The 16,389-nt window shown below is 38.0% G+C and overlaps 1 protein-coding gene across 1 annotated transcript; it reads right to left on the bottom strand.

Moving 5' to 3' along the window:
• Positions 1–453: 453 nt before the first annotated feature.
• Positions 454–14,315, bottom strand: LOC109203140 (alpha-N-acetylgalactosaminide alpha-2,6-sialyltransferase 1). Its single transcript, XM_019362204.1, has 10 exons — positions 14,254–14,315; positions 14,095–14,159; positions 13,262–13,536; positions 12,795–12,957; positions 11,006–11,168; positions 9,735–9,789; positions 6,188–6,291; positions 5,670–5,753; positions 4,164–4,263; positions 454–1,422 (listed from the first exon to the last, which is right to left on the bottom strand). The coding sequence occupies exons 1-10, from the start codon at positions 14,313–14,315 to the stop codon at positions 1,219–1,221; spliced, it is 1,275 nt and encodes a 424-aa protein (XP_019217749.1). The 3' UTR covers positions 454–1,218.
• Between the last annotated feature and the right edge of the window lie 2,074 nt (positions 14,316–16,389).

Below are 16,389 nucleotides of genomic sequence, written 5' to 3'. Positions count from 1 at the left end.
CAATGACTTGGGTTGAACATCAAACAATGTATTGTTGCATCTGTCTTTCCATATTGTTGATGTGTTTTTTCATTAAGAGGCATATTTAATTAAAAATAAACACATTGCATTGAGTTAATAAAGCAAAAAACATTTGAACAATTTTGTTATTTTAATTTTAAATGCAACTATTAGCTATTGTACCAAAGTCATTTATGTTCTTTATGGGGCTGCAGTTAATATTTCATGTCTTCTTAAACATGTTAAAACATGACTCACAAACCTTGTGGGGCTTCTGACTGAAAAACTCCCAATACTGTAAAATTGCGGGTATACTTTATAATTACTCATAAATGGAGTAACTTTAGTTCTTTAAGCAGCTTTATATTTCCTCCAGCTAAAAGAAGTCAGTTTGTCAAGGTGTGTGTGTGTCAGGCAGAGCAGCGCCCAAAAGCAGGACTCGGAAAACAGGACTTAAAACTGAAAAACAGCTTTATTGTTGAAAGCTCATAAAAATAAGAAAATATGAGCCAAGTGCAAATTATCTAAATGAAAAGTATCATACAGCAAACCCACAAAGTGGAACACACAGGTTAAAGGTGAACACAATAAAGAAGAAAGGACAATGCATACAGACCAGGTAATTAGGGAGATGAGAAACACCAGGGAACACAGCTGAATAGAATTTGAGTAACTAGACAAGAAGAAGCAAAACCGAACATAACACACATAAAACTAGAGACTAACAAAACAAAACAGGAGGTGACTAACACTGAGACTAAAATAGATTAACTTGACAGAATTGGGACACAGACAAGACAATGAAAGACACGACAGATGTGGGGGCAAAAATGAGGACACAGAAAGGTTAAAAAAAACCACAGAGACAAGACACACAAGTAAGCAGTCACAGGGCAAGAGGCGTAGCAGACCTTGGATAGCTCACCAGTTTATTGCAGAGAGAGACACGAAACCATTGACACTCACATTCACACCTATGGCCAATATACCATCACCAATTAACCTAACCCCACTAAGTGCATGTCTTAATGGACAATCAATGGAAGCTGAATTACCCGGAGAGAACCCACACAGACACAGAGAGAACATGCAAACTCCACAAAGAAAGCCTCCAGTTATGTGGTGGATGTGAACAAAGGACCTTCTTGCTGTGCTTGCTGACATGGCTCTTGAATATCATCAGTGGTGTAGGTTTTATCCTTACGGGTGGACTCAGTGTTACTTTGGCTTTTCAGTCCCTGATTCTGGCTCCGTTCTTTGATACAGCTTTATTATTTTTCTGTTGTGAAGGTCTTTCCATGTATTCTTCTCCAAATTGTAGTCATGGTTGGCATAGAAAATTACTCTAGTTTTAATGTACTTCTGAACATAGTAGTTGGAGTATTTCATGTAGTCATCAGTCATGAATCCATATGCATCCACCTGAGGATACAGAGAGAGAAAAAAATCCTTACTTTTCAAGACATAGTTTGCAGAATACCTTAATACAGTTCCCTTTAAGAAAAACAACAGCAAAAATAGCAATAATAATAGGTCATAATAATAATAAATAAAATAATAAATAAAATAATTATTAATTAAAAGTGCCTGACAGCACAATTCCAGGAGACTGATGGTTACTTCTCTATAAAAAGGGCATAGCAGCACATTTTAATTTACAAATTGCTTGTGAATGACCCAGAGAGATTTCAGAAACACTGTTCAATTTGGGCAGACTAGACCAGGCCATGACACACACATTCTCTCTCACTCACACACACACACACACACACACACACACACACACACACACACACACACACACACGTTCTTGCACATGCATACACATGCATACAGGTGCTTACACATACACACACATAGTCCCTTGTCTTTTGTAACCAAGGGGGGTTTTACAGTGGGAGGTGTTTGTGTTGTGTTGTGTATTGTAACAGTTTTTCAAAAAAAGTCTACTAGGAGGGCTGCTTTTGGAAGGAGTTGGTTTGGAGACAGGTGAGGAGTGTTGAGCTCCAAGAGCTGGTTCTGATCAGCCTTCCCTCGCTAGCGAGTAAAAGACCGATTGAAGATGTTCTGTCTTGTTTTTGTCCTTCACGAGAACCAATTCTATTTACATTATACATGCTTCCCCTAGGCAGCATCATTAGAAGACATAGCATAAATTTTCACTGCTATGCAGATGACACGCAGCTCTATCTATCCATGAAGCCAGGTAACACACACCAATTAGTTAAACTGCAGGAATGTCTTAAAGACATAAAGACCTGGATGGCCGCTAACTTTCTGCTTCTTAATTCAGATAAAACTGAGGTTATTGTACTCGGCCCTGAGAATCTTAGAAATATGGTATCTAAGCAGATTCTTACTCTGGATGGCATTACCTTGGCCTCCAGTAACACTGTGAGAAACCTTGGAGTCATTTTTGACCAGGACATATCCTTCAATGCACATATTAAACAAATATGTAAGACTGCTTTCTTCCATTTGTGCAACATCTCTAAAATTAGAAATATCCTGTCTCAGAGTGATGCTGAAAAACTAGTTCATGCATTTATTACTTCCAGGCTGGACTACTGTAATTCACTATTATCAGGAAGTCCTAAAAACTCGCTGAGAAGCCTTCAGCTAATCCAAAATGCTGCAGCAAGAGTACTGACAGGGACTAGAAAGAGAGAGCATATTTCTCCTGTTTTGGCTTCCCTTCATTGGCTTCCTGTTAAATCCAGAATTGAATTCAAAATCCTGCTCCTCACATACAAGGTCTTAAATAATCAGGCCCCATCTTATCTTAATGACCTTGTAGTACCATATCACCCTATTAGAGCACTTCGCTCTTGCACTGCAGGCCTACTTGTTGTTCCTAGAGTATTTAAAAGTAGAATGGGAGGCAGAGCCTTCAGTTTTCAGGCCCCTCTTCTGTGGAACCAACTTCCAGTTTGGATTCGGGAGACAGACACTATCTCTACTTTCAAGATTAGGCTTAAAACTTTCCTTTTTGCTAAAGCATATAGTTAGGGCTGGACCAGGTGACCCTGAATCCTCCCTTAGTTATGCTGCAATAGACGTAGGCTGCCGGGGATTCCCATGATGCATTGAGTTTTTCCCTTCCAGTCACCTTTCTCACTCACTATGTGCTAATAGACCTCTGTGCATCGAATCATATCTGTTATTAATCTCTGTCTCTCTTCCACAGCATGTCTTTCATCCTGTTTTCCTTCTTTCACCCCAACCGGTCGCAGCAGATGGCCGCCCCTCCCTGAGCCTGGTTCTGCCGGAGGTTTCTTCCTGTTAAAAGGGAGTTTTTCCTTCCCACTGTCGCCAAAGTGCTTGCTCATAGGGGGTCATATGATTGTTGGGTTTTTCTCTGTATTTATTATTGTGCTATCTACTGTACAATATAAAGCGCCTTGAGGCGACTTTTGTTGTGATTTGGCGCTATATAAATAAAATTGAATTGAATTGAATTGAATTGAATTGAATAAGTTTCTAAACTAGCGGGGCCTCTGGAAGCACAGACTCAACAAAAAAAACACAGCACATTATTTTTCATATTATAAACACCTCATACCAACAAGCAGGACATCAGCTTTGAGGACTGATGTGTTAAGCTTGATTTTTCAGCCACAGTGCCTGGGCACAATCATTTAGTTGAGCACAAAAAAATGCTATAAAAAAAATTCCTGCACTTTTTTAGTTTATAACCGGTATTTTCTGTGCAACAAATGTACAAGAGAATGGCTGAAAAATCAATGGCCCAGTCAACGTAAAGAAATGCTTGCAAACTTTCATGAACTGAAGCAACACTGCAAAGATGAGCGGGACAAAATTCCTGAACAACAATGTGAGAAACTTTGGTTATTGCTGCTAAAGACGATTCTACACGATGATTCTACCGTCACGGGTGATAAATGATTACTTGGTCTAATATGTCATGTGGTGGTGTTGTCCATCTGGGTTTATATTTACGTAATTTCAAGATTGCTTTTTTTTCAAGATTCGTTTGGTTTGTGGTTTGACTGTGACATATAGATAGATCTACTTTGCAGAAAACATGTGTTAAATAGCTTTTTTTCATTAAACTGCTTTGAGGCTTTCAGTCTCTGTATTGTGTATATAGGTGTGGAAACCAATACCTCTCACACTGAAATGTAAAGGTAATATTAACTCACTGTGTCACAAGTATGCAAAGCCAGGAAGAGAGCGAATGCTCCATTGGTTGGTCTGACTATTGCCCAGAATCTTTTATTCAGATTAGGTGACTTTAGGAACCTGTGGATTAAAAAAAGCGCTTAAATGGAACATTAACAGAAAAACAAAACAAAATAGATTAAAAGAATATATATAAAACCTGAACATTGACTATTTAGCTAGAACAGCTTCATAAAAGGCTGTAAATTATCCAAATATCTAGGGGGCCACAAAAATATTGGGGTGGTACAAAAAACAGAATTTCCAGTTTTAGTATGCGGTCGTCAAATATAGGTTACTTGAAAATAGTGGCGAAAATCAGAGAGACGTGTCACAGTCTGGGGTGGCAGACTGTGTGGATTTTGATTTGTGCGGACCCAAATGTTGACAACGAGAAGCGAGACTGAACTTAACAGAAGGCGTGCCTTTATTGCGGCTTGTGACAAACAAATCAAACGAGGAAAGTAACAAGACGAAAGCTAACATGAAACCATATACATGATATCAATACATGAGAAAACTAAAGCTAAAAACAATTGAACAATTTAGTTATTTTAATTTTTAATGCATCTATTGGGTATTGTACTGAACTCATTTATGTTCTTTATGTGGCTGCAGTTAATATTTCATGTCTTCTTAAACATGTTAAGAAGACATGACTCACAAACCTTGTGGGGCTTGTGACTGAAAAACTCCCAATACTGTATAATTCCGGGTGTACTTTATAATTACTCATAAATGGAGTACTTTTAGTTCTTTAAAAAGATTTACATTTCCTCCAGCTAAAAGAAATCAGTTTGTCAAGGTGTGTGTGTGTATTTATGCCAAGCAGCCACGTTTAAGTTTTTTTTTTTTTTTTTCATGTTTAGGATGCGCCATGTTTTCTTTCTAGTTTTCCCAGTTTAGTTTATTCTTTAGCTTTGCCTCTGCCTTTTGTTTTGTAATGTTTTACCAGCCTTAATAAACGGCTCATTTTCTGTTAAGTTTGAGTTTTGTTTGAGAGTGTCTGTGCTTGGGTTCAGCTCCTCTCTCCACACACTCAGCTTCACAGCCTGACTGTGACAGAAACCCCATAAACTCAAAAAAGAATTATGCCTACTTAATTTCCTGTTATTAAAGTTGATATCACTGAAAATAGGCACATATGAAAACCAAATAAGATTTTGAAATCCTTAATGTATTTCAACTGCTTGACTGAAAGTCCCAACCATCACTTTAATGATTCTCAACAGAGCCGAGCAGAAGCTCAGAAGATTCACTCTCCCAGAACGGAGTTAACTTTAAGAGCAAACTTGTTCAGGAAAGACAAACAATTATTAGATGATGGAAGAGTGTGAACTGCTGCCTGTTTCTATGTTGGCCCTGGGATGCACCAGTAACCTGTCCAGGTATGGAACCAGCTTTTCTGCAACCTTATTACATTATTACCAACATAGGTACATTTTAAACCACAAATAGTCGGTATAGTATGCTCATAGATGTCTGACCTGTTCCTCACGTATCGGAGGAAGTCCTGGTGGAGAACGTAGAATCGGCTCTCATTGTACTGCCCTGAATAGTAGGTCCCTGGCCTGGTGAGGTGAAAACACAAGAGAGAGGAGGGATAATTGATATTATTAATTTTAGTTTTTTTAATACAAGGCAATACAATTGTCCATTAAAGCCTAAAAGAAAAAGTAGATAGCAACTCAAGTTGTTTTAGCTGTTCCCAGAGTGCATTTGTAGAGTACTAACAACGAGGCACCTGTGAACACCTCACTTGTGGGTGCACTCAGCAGTGACATCTGGAAACAACAAGGAAGGCCCTGGATTTTTACCAGTTAGACAAAACACAGCTGATAAATTGTCTCTAGTTCTTTTCCACTCACACCTCTTAGCTGAGAAGGCTGCTCTTAAAAGATTGTCTAATGACACTATAAACTAATTATAAAAATTAGTTATTTTTTTCTCCTGCTTTGACAAATCTCATTACATAACTACTTATTTTGATGCAGTTGATAATCACCATTTCTTGTGGTGTGAGCCACTAGAGCCCTCATGTCCTTTGAAAAGACCCTCGAGCCATCGGAAATCTCTCATTGCCTCAGGAATGAGCACATATTTTATTCCCTGCCAAGAGAAAATTATGGAGTTTGTGGACAGTATAAACAATATCACACCATTGTCTTGTAAATTTTACTACCTCATCATGAGGGGCAGATTTGTATCCATACGTCCCAAAAAATAAGGTGATGTGGTGATGGAGTGCTCTGTGTGAACATACACTGATGTTCTATTTCCTACATCTTCCTCAAAACCTTTGTTTGGCAGGATGAACGGTGCCGTTACCAAACACAATTCAGAAAGTTGACCTTTGCTTCAGTTTACATTGATTTAATTGTAATGTTCAAAATCAGTCACTAGTTAAAGCAACAGCATTCAAGTTGAAGGCAGAGTGATATACCTTTCATCTTATTATGCTTTTCCTTAGTGTCTGTCATATAGCAGCCTTTGTGCAAGGATTTGCTAAATGCATTCCTATAAGGTCCAAGAGATTTCTTTTATGGAAGTTTATTTACATCACTGAAAAACATGTGAATTTAACAACTAAAAAAACAAAATTTGTATAACTCAAAAGTATAAGTAACTATATGTCAAAAATATTGGTTTTTATGTCAAGATTTAAACTTAATAGCTACAAATTTCAACGTATGAGTAGGGATGCAAACTAATAAATATTTAGTGATTCAGATTCTATAATTGATATCACTTATTGATTTTATCCCTTATCAATTCTTTTATCGATTGTCATTGGGTTCTCATTGGCTCCTCTTTGAGATCGGCCACCATCACTAAGCATAAGAATATTGCTGTTGTTTGTGCATGTTAGAGATATTTCCCATTTTTGTTGCATTTTGGTGTCATTATTCAAAAAAGTTAGAATTGCATATATTACACAGAAAAAAAGCACTTTTATGTTTTTTTAAATTATGTTTATTATGTCTTTTTTAAAGTTTTTTTTGTATGTTCTGTCCGGCATTGCAATCAGAATTATTGTCTGTAGGCCTAGAAAAATCCCCAACACTTAATTGTTAATTGTTGTTAATTGTTTATTATTATTTATTTTATTTTATTATTTATTTATTATTATTCTTTTTTTTTTTTCATTTTGAGTTATTACAATCAGAATGGACAGGACCGGGGGACAGGAAAGAGGAAGAAAGAGAGGTTGGGAAGGACAGAGGAGAAGAGGGATAGACAGAGAAAAGACACTGAAAATCTGCTTATCTAACCTTAATTTCATGTTAGTAAATCAAAATTTACCTACTTAACTGAAAATTTTAAGATAATAATACATTTGGCATAGATGCCATGTTTTTTTCTTTTTCTCAGTTATGGAAACAAGCTTCCATCATTGTTAAACTGTGGGCTCAGTTTTTTTGAGTTGTGCTTCTAGACTTGTTATTTGTTGCTTTGAAAGAAAAAGATAATTTATGCTTTAGCACCTGAATATGTTGCTTTCTAGTGTGCTGGAGTTTGAAATTTATAGTCCTTGATTTTGTTTATGCTTGCTCCCCTTTGTGTCCAGTTTGTCTCTGTCTCATGGTTAGTCAGTTTATGAAAGTCCTTCTTTATTACTGTTTTTGCTTTTATTTTTCTCCACTGTTTTACAAGCATTAAAGAAGCTGTGGTTTTAAGTTTATGTCTGTCTGTCAAGTCCTGCATTCTGGGTTCACTTCCTGTCTGCCACAAGCCCTGCTTTTGGTGACAGATGTTACTAGGAGCTCATATCTCCAGAGTGTAAAAACAAACGCTTTAGCGAGCTGCTGTTCAAACCTGTTCAAATGCCAGGGGTGATTTTTTTTTACAGGTCTAACCCTGTTTCTTGGTCTTCAACAGACTCCTTTTCAAAGAGAGGAAACTTGTGACAGAAACTCATTTTTTGATGTCATTACAATATCATTAGCTAAAGTCTCTTCTTCAGTGTGTTTAGTCATTTTGAAATCAGCACCATATATAAAATGAATATTTAGGAAGATAACTAAACATTAGCATGAATATGAGAGCATAAGAAGTTGAAACAGTAAGCGAAGAAAACAGTTGTAACATCTCTTTCTGAGATCAATCTGTGAGCTCCTGTAATAGTAAATCATTGATATGTTGGTAAAAACCAACACAGTCATATACTCGTGCCATGTTGAAAAAAAAAAAAGGACAACAAGCTAAAAATCACACTGAGACCACTGATCATAAGAATGAGGAGAGACCCGAGGCGGCCGAGTGTCAGGTGAACCGAACTTCAGGTAAGAAGTTATGAACTGCAGTCTATTTTATTCATAAGGTTAGTTAGTAGAGTTGCCAACTGTCCCGTAAAAAACGGAATCGTCCCATATTTAGGGAAACTATTACGTGTTTCGCATTGAGCTGAAAAGGAACGGAATTTGTCCCGGACTTCAGCTAGAATGGAAAAAGACACAAAGCTGGAGTTATTCTGTGTCTATACGCTGCACAGCTGCTTCTTCTTCTCTTATTCTCTCCCCTCCCTCTCCTGTTGCTCCTTCAATCATGAAACTGATCAACGATCAGCTGATCGACTTTTCTGATGCAAGTCCCGTCTCTCTTGTTTGTTTATCGCCCACTTTGCGCCAGAAAGAGGAAACCAGCGGAAGTCGCGCTAAACAACAGCAGCACGTTTAAGCTTGATCAGCTGTTGTTAGAATTTATTTAAAATTAATTTCTAGTATCAGCTGATGTTTGCTGGAACCAAAGCTGTAAAAGCTGCTGGTCATGATATCGGTTTGGATATCCTGGTGAGAGGGAAACGAATGAAGATAAAACCAGGAGATGTCCTTACTGAATCATCAGAGCTGAACAGGTGATGGAGAAACAGGTTTACATGAATGAGTTGAAGGGAAGTTATGAACTGTTTGTGAGAGGCAAATAACACCAGGATCCTTTTTTAAGTAAATGACAACTGGTAACTGTGCAGGGACGGGTCTAGCAAAGTTTTGCCAGGGGGGGCAGGTAGGGCATCAACAGAGAAAGGGGGGGCACAAAGAAATACTTTTCTTTCTTATTCTCATTTAAAATGTCTCACTTTTAATAAATAATTTCCTGAATCTTACAACCAAAGTTGTAAAATGCATAGAATTCATACATATACCGACAAGACAGTATACATCACTGTCACAACAGTGTTTGTTTTCGTTCAAAGGCTTTATTGCTTTTCCTATAATACCTGGTGGGCCAGTCTCTAGTCAAAATGTCCGGGCACATTTTTTGTCCCAGTCCAGCCCTGCCTAAAGATATTTCCTTATTCGGTGTTTTCATTATGTGTTCCAAATCTTCCTTCAGATGCTGTTCAGATGACTTGAGATTAGGCAGTAGCATTTGATTAGTATCACAATATAATAAGCATCAAGTCATTCAGTGACTACTCACTCTCTATGGATAGACACTTTGGCATCTGGAGAGGACCATTCCTATCAGGATGTAATTTCTCTTCTCTTCTCTTCTGTTGACTTCAAGCAACGAGTCAAAAGTCAGAACAACCAGGATGTGTGAACCTCTACCTTATGCAAATCATCTTTGTCAGACATCCATCCAATGACTTGTATGATCTGCAAACTTAACAGTCATGCTCATGTTACAGAAAAACTGATAATTGTGTGTACAGAGCATACAGAAGAGGGTGTTAACTCTACGATGGAGGATGTTTGCTTGCCCAGACTGATAGCTTGAGGGCGGTTGGTGAGTAACGTGTGTCAGTCAGTGCATGAAGTTTGTCCATCAGTTTATTTGAAAGGATGGCGTTACATGGAGCTCAAGTTCACACAGAGCATCTGGACCTGTTGTGTTTGTCTATGGGAGTAAGGGCTGTATCAAGAACCACTAAGTTAATCTGTATGCTATCAGAATCAGAATCTTTTACCAAAATTATATAATTTCTCATTCAGTACAAAGAAAACAATCTAACAATTCATAAAAATACAATAAAAAAACACACATTTCTAAAAAATAAATAAAATCATTTATTATTGCAACAGCCCCCAAAAAAGGTTTTTATAAAACAGTTCAGATAAAATATAAAAGAACCCACCCACCATTTTAATCTCACTCTAGATCTTGTACTGACATATGGCATACAAACTTAACATTTAGCAGTATTCCCTAAACACTCTCTTTTGTCTAATCATTTCCTAATAACATTTAAATTTACAGTAATGGATTACACAGGTGGGGCTAATGCATCTGTCACATGTCTCTCTGAAAGTGCTGTAACTAAGTTTAAGGATATAATTCCTCCACTGTTATCTTCCTCAATTCATTGTGCCCCCACAGAGCAGAGCAGCCAGCTGAATTCTACTCTCACAGATGATTATCTTATTAATAGTGTTACATCTTTACTGCGTAAGACTCTGGATACTGAGGCTCCTCTGAAAAAAGCCTAGATTTCAGAAGCGCTCATAGGCTGGAGAGGAAATGGCATCTCACTAAATTAGAACATCTTCATTTAACCTGGAAAAATAGTTTACTGCTTTAAAAAATAAATAAATAAAAGAAAGCGCCCCGTGAAGCAAGAACCGTACTATTAATCTCTGATTGAAGAAAATATTATAGAATACACACTCCGTATATTATTTTCAACAACTTTAGCTTTAACTTGATATATATTAGGTATATAATATATTTCTGCGGGATTTTTGAATCTAGAGATTACATCAAATCTAAGTGATTGCTGTGCTCTGCATCAAACTGCAATGACATAGAAACATTTGACCCTTTCAATTCCCTTCAGTTTAAAGAACATTAACAACAGGTTTGTTTTGTAGCTCTTACGTACCGAAAAACGTAATCATGAGCATTGATCTCTGCACCCACTTTTGAGCCGTTCAGAATTCCTGCAGTACCCACCACAGCACAGTGAACACAGCCATCACTACCTGGTTTTGGGAGGAGCAGTGGCTCTTTTGGCTTTGAAATCAGCTTCACTGAAGCCATCACATCTGCAAACGAAAAGAAACACATGAGTGCAGACACTTACATGTGTATTTGTGAGCTAGTGAATCTCCATTTATTTACAATTAGGAATCTAACTGAGCTGAGGAAACTGATAAATCCTGAACAACTGTAAGTTTTAGCAAAGAAAGTCCAAGGAGCTTGGAAAGAAGGCAACTGGGACTGTCCACCATTAGACAATGTTTTTCTAATGTTGTCCAGTTTTGTTGAGTCTGTGTGATTTATAGCCTCAGTGTCTGTTTTTTAGCTGACAGGAGAGTGTCATGAAATCAATATCCTTAGTATCCTTATTTTCCTATTATATTGTTTTATGTACTTTAATAATGAAGGCTTGTAGAGCAAGGCCACCTTTGACTCACAAACTAAGTGCTCAGCCACACTGAAAAACAGGAAGTTTTAGTGCACAGGCCTATTAATAGATAAGACACAGAAAAGAGGAACTTTCCATATAAGCAATGTTCGAAACTGTGTGACGTGTAAAGTACCAAAATAACACCTATATGAGACACAGCTTATGATTCTAATCTTAGAGCTCTTGCAACTGGCGTTTGAGCTGTGCAGGGGTCTCTCTCTTCCGGAAGATGATTGAATAAAAAGAAATATAACTGTTTTAACACACTATGAGTCGGTTTTCTCTGTTCTGTCATGGGGGGAAAAGGATCGGGGTTTAAGCACCAGGACACCATACTGTGCCTATTATTAAAGTTTAAAAGTATAATTCATTTGAAGATGCACTTCCACATAGGCCTACTTTGAATATAACAAGGTATGCAGATTATCTGAGCTACCTTTTTCTTCCTATCAGCTCAAAGCAGTCTGATGGCATTTTCAACCACAGAACAGCCACTTTTTTGGACCATTCTTTTTAAACTATGTAAGCTTGTTTTCACCACGGTATTTTTTATTTTTTATTTTACTATTCATTTATTTTTTTCATCTGTAACACAAAATGTTGGGTAATTGTCTTAAAATTTTGATTTAGAGGGTTGAAATTAGTGATAGAGTCGGGGTAAGGCTTATGTTGTTCTGAGACTTATGAAATCACACACACACAAAAACACAAATTTGAATCTATTCAGTTTCAATTTTCACATAAAAACTTGATTGTTTCTATCATGTGCACAAGTATAAATGCATTGAGTTGCTACCTGTGACTGAATGACTAGATATTTGCATTAAAGAGCAGTTGAAGAGGTGTACCTAATGAAGTGACCAGTGAGTGTATCTTAATTTAGTGCTGTATGAATAATTTCATGTCTCTCAGTATAAGTTAAAACTTCACTTTTTTTTAAAGTCATCATTTAATTAATCCTTGGTGAGCTTTGACATGCTTCAACAGGACCTTTGTCTCTGGTGCTTGAATGAGTGCATTTTTAAGACGGAAAACTGTAGATGACGCAAAAAAAACAAACAAAAAAAACACCGGTGACATAATATTTTTTTTTAACACTTGGGGTATCTGTCTTTTGTGGGTTTGTATCTTTGTCTTTTTATTATAATATCAGGAGTCAGAAACTGGAAGAAGAAATGAAATAACGAAAAAAAATCTATTACTTATCTGATCAGCCTCACACATATACTGATATTTAATCTGGATTCAGTTTCACAATTACCATCATATTTGAACTCCATAAACCCAAAAGGATTGTTAAAATGTGAAAGGCGATTCCACTCGCTCATGTTAATGTTGTCCTTGTGCAGAAACAAACGTATGTTGGGAAGAAAAGCCTTCTTGAAGTTCTCATCCTGAGAGTTTCGCAGTGATTGGGCACATGTCTGATAATCACAGAAATATTAAATCATGAAATCGGTTAAAATGATTTTGTGAAAGCTTTATACACCCGAGGAAACAACAAACTCAACAGTTACAGAAATTTGAGGAATGATTAAGAAATATGTATTTTAATTAAAGTAGTGAAACCATTAAGAAAGCCGGTGAAAGTGAAAATACAGGACAGTTAGAGCAGAGGCAACAGACTGACTGCATGGCTGAGCACACTTCAGTGTTACCAGCCCACAGCCATCAGCTTAATTGCTACATTTGTACTGTCTCTGTCATATTGTGTCTTAGCATGCTTACTGTTGGTCTAGGTGGGGCATCCTGGTTATAGACATCATCAAAATCCCACTGAGGAAGCTTTGTGAAATTTCCTCTGTAGAGGAGAGGTATTGGAGTCTCAACCACGGCTCCATGTGTAGAGTATTTTGGCTCTGTCACTGGGTTTGTTTGTGTTAAATCAAGTTTTGCCTGGCTGGCTGTGGTAGACACAGAAGGTGGCACAGCTGGTTTTTCTTTCTGTCCCCAGAGGTTAATATCAAACAGAAAGTTTTCCAGAGATAATTGTCCAACTCCAACTGCAACAATGGCAATGGGACAAAAGGGAGCAAAAAGAGAAGTTCATAATTAGCAAATCAATACATAGATTCTTTTTTAAATGTCTGCTGTTATCAATAATAAAAATTAACTTTTTGGTAAATATTCCTGTGATAGAATCAAAACCACAAAACTAACTGTCATTACAAGGAGCAATAAAAATATCCTGGAGGATTGGAATGCCATCGCTGTTGAGTGAAGGCTTGTTGTTCAATTTAACACACATGTATGTATGCATTTCCTTCTAAATTTGACACGTTCTCACTGATGTGAGTGGGCTGGGCTACACCACAGTTTGCAGACAGATAAAGCCACACAGGTATTAGCAGCAATGTGTTTTATTACACAACCAACTTCAGAAACAAACATAACTCAGGGTTTATATCACTTATATCTGCAATATATTTAAAAACCAAAATAAACAGCATTTCTTTAATTTCTTTTACTCGTGTGACTGTCTTTGACCAAACAGTCAGAAACATGCTTCATAAGGGTGGCTTATGGGGCCAACGTCCTCTAGTGGGCCCAGTCCCCACTACCTGGCACCGTGGAGTACAACAGGAATTTGCCATAGAATACCCGAATCCACCACTGCTGCCCTTTGCTTTTCACAAATGAAAGGAGGTTCACGCTGTGACAGATGTGATAGGATCTGGAGAAGCTTAAGAGAACAACATACTGCCTGTAACATCATTCACCACGAGTGGTTTGGGGATGGGTCAGTGATGGTCTGGGGAGACATATCCATGGAGGGAGGCATGGACCTTTGTAGACTATATAACGGTACCCTGACTGGGATGAACTCCTTGGACACATTATCAGATCCCTACACTGATGCAGTGGGTCTGGGGTTCCTGCTCGACCACAACAATGCTAGGCCTCATGTGGCAATGGTATGCAGGTAGTTCATGGAAATGAATTAGCCCCTTTTTCATTATTACCCACTCAGTCCGACTTGCCACAATTTTAAGGGTTTTCATTACATCATAGCACCTGGCACAAGCTACTAAAATAGTACCTGCTCGGCCGGGGTTGCAAGTGATCTGACCAGGTACCAAAATGTGAAGTCATCAGACTGCATGCCACCGATTGGCTGGTCAGTGGTGTCACTTCATGAGCCATGAGAGTGAAAATCAAAACCAGCATTTTTGAAACCCGGGAACAAAGGAAATGGCTACTAAAAAATGACGTATGTGCAGAATACACAAATAGTCAGTGCAGGCTAGCAATAGTTGTCAAATGAATGTAAATTCTCCATTTTATCCACTAGGCCAGAACATGGCACTTTCTTCCTGTTTTCTTTTGTTGTTGCTCCCACCCTAGACATATGTAGGTAGAATGAACATCCTCACATGGTTTGCAGTCATGAATTTTGGCTCTGCAGAAATAGGCATCAACATTTTTACTGGAAATCTTATACTGCTACTACAACTAAGAGAAAGGAGGGAACAGCAGGAATAATTGTGAACTTCTAATAGGTAAAAGTTATAAAAACAAAGACATTGGAATGTCAATCTCGTAGAAAATTGTTTCAATAAAAACTACATTACCAGCATCAATGTGACTTTGTATCAGTTCAGACTGTCTAATATTTAATGACTTATAATAGATTCCTGAATAGTTTATGAGATGACTGGGGTTGCTTGTCTGCACAGGTCCTTGTGTTACATTACACTGACTCCACCGTGTGGCAGAGTAGAGGAAATTCCTGAAAGGATCAAACACTGGAGATACAGTCAACATCTGCTGTGACACCTGAGGATCACGTCTAATGTGGCGGCAGGAGAAGTAAGAGTGTGATCAGATAAGCAACGCTCCATGTTTACATCAGTTACTTAATGGCCACTGAAGCTTAAAGAGCTGATTAGTCAGAAAACACTGCTGAGGTCAAGACTGTGAATGCAATTGAAACTTAAACACAACTTTGAAGTAGTTTTCATGCAATGGCCAGAAAGTGACTCTTCTGGGACCAGCAGGTGAGAATGACTCATGAGACTCATACTTTACCCAGTTTGATCCTTTTTCAGGATTATAGACATTTAAAGTTTGTGGTGAAGTGTATCCTGCAATGATAAGAGGGCATGCAGTTAGAAAAAAAATATCATTTTTCACCCAGCAGTACCAGAAATTTTTTTTTTTAAGTTTCATGTCATTCATCCATTAGCTAAAGCTTGACAGAGACTTTGGCCATTTATCAATGCCCAAGTACGCGAGTACGTACTCGCGTTCTCGGTGAGTACGTACTCGCCGAGAACGCACGGGAGTACGTACCCGCCGAGAACGCGAGCACGGACTCGTGGGCCGTTTCTCAATTCTCAAGTACGCGAGCACGGACTCGTGATTTGTACAGTCGGAACACCAGCGTACGTGATGATGTCACAGGTCCGGAGTTTTTACTGCCGTCCCCTCTTAATTTAACTGTGAGTAACATGTTATGAAGCTTAACTGTAATCACAGCCAAACCGGTTTACTCAGGAACAAATAAAACACTGAAATAAACCAAACATTAACATTTAGAAGTGATCTAAGTGACTTATATATCATTTTTAACCTCAGTAGTGAAACGTCTTTTAATAAAAATAGTGTACATGTACATACGTGTACATACCTTAATAAAAACAAGCAGGTGAGATGTTAGAACGCTTTTATTTCTATTCTAGTGGACACTCAATACTATAGACAGCTGCTGGGGTTTCTTTAACCTGAGTAGTGAGAAGACCGCGAGCGGGGGGGGGGGGACGATGTGCCGAGAGTCCGCTGTTGAGTTTTGGACGAAATGCATTCTGGGATATATAGCTGTCCCAAGTCTACACCGATGCATGCTCGATAAAACG

This window comes from Oreochromis niloticus, linkage group LG8 (assembly GCF_001858045.2).
Source record: "Oreochromis niloticus isolate F11D_XX linkage group LG8, O_niloticus_UMD_NMBU, whole genome shotgun sequence".
Taxonomy (NCBI): Eukaryota; Metazoa; Chordata; class Actinopteri; order Cichliformes; family Cichlidae; genus Oreochromis; species Oreochromis niloticus.
Note: the sequence above shows the minus strand (reverse complement) of the source record. Positions and strands in the feature narration are given on the sequence as shown.

Excerpts from the sequence above, each read along its gene's own strand:
- LOC109203140 (XM_019362204.1), bottom strand. The coding sequence starts at position 14,315 with ATGCCTCCCTCCATGGATATGTCTCCCCAGACCATCACTGACCCATCC. Across the intron at positions 12,958-13,261 it reads ATGCCCCACCTAGACCAACA|ACATGTGCCCAATCACTGCG; the intron begins GTAAGCATGCTA and ends TGTGATTATCAG. Across the intron at positions 9,790-11,005 it reads GCTCATGATTACGTTTTTCG|TTTGCAGATCATACAAGTCA; the intron begins GTACGTAAGAGC and ends ATGACTGTTAAG.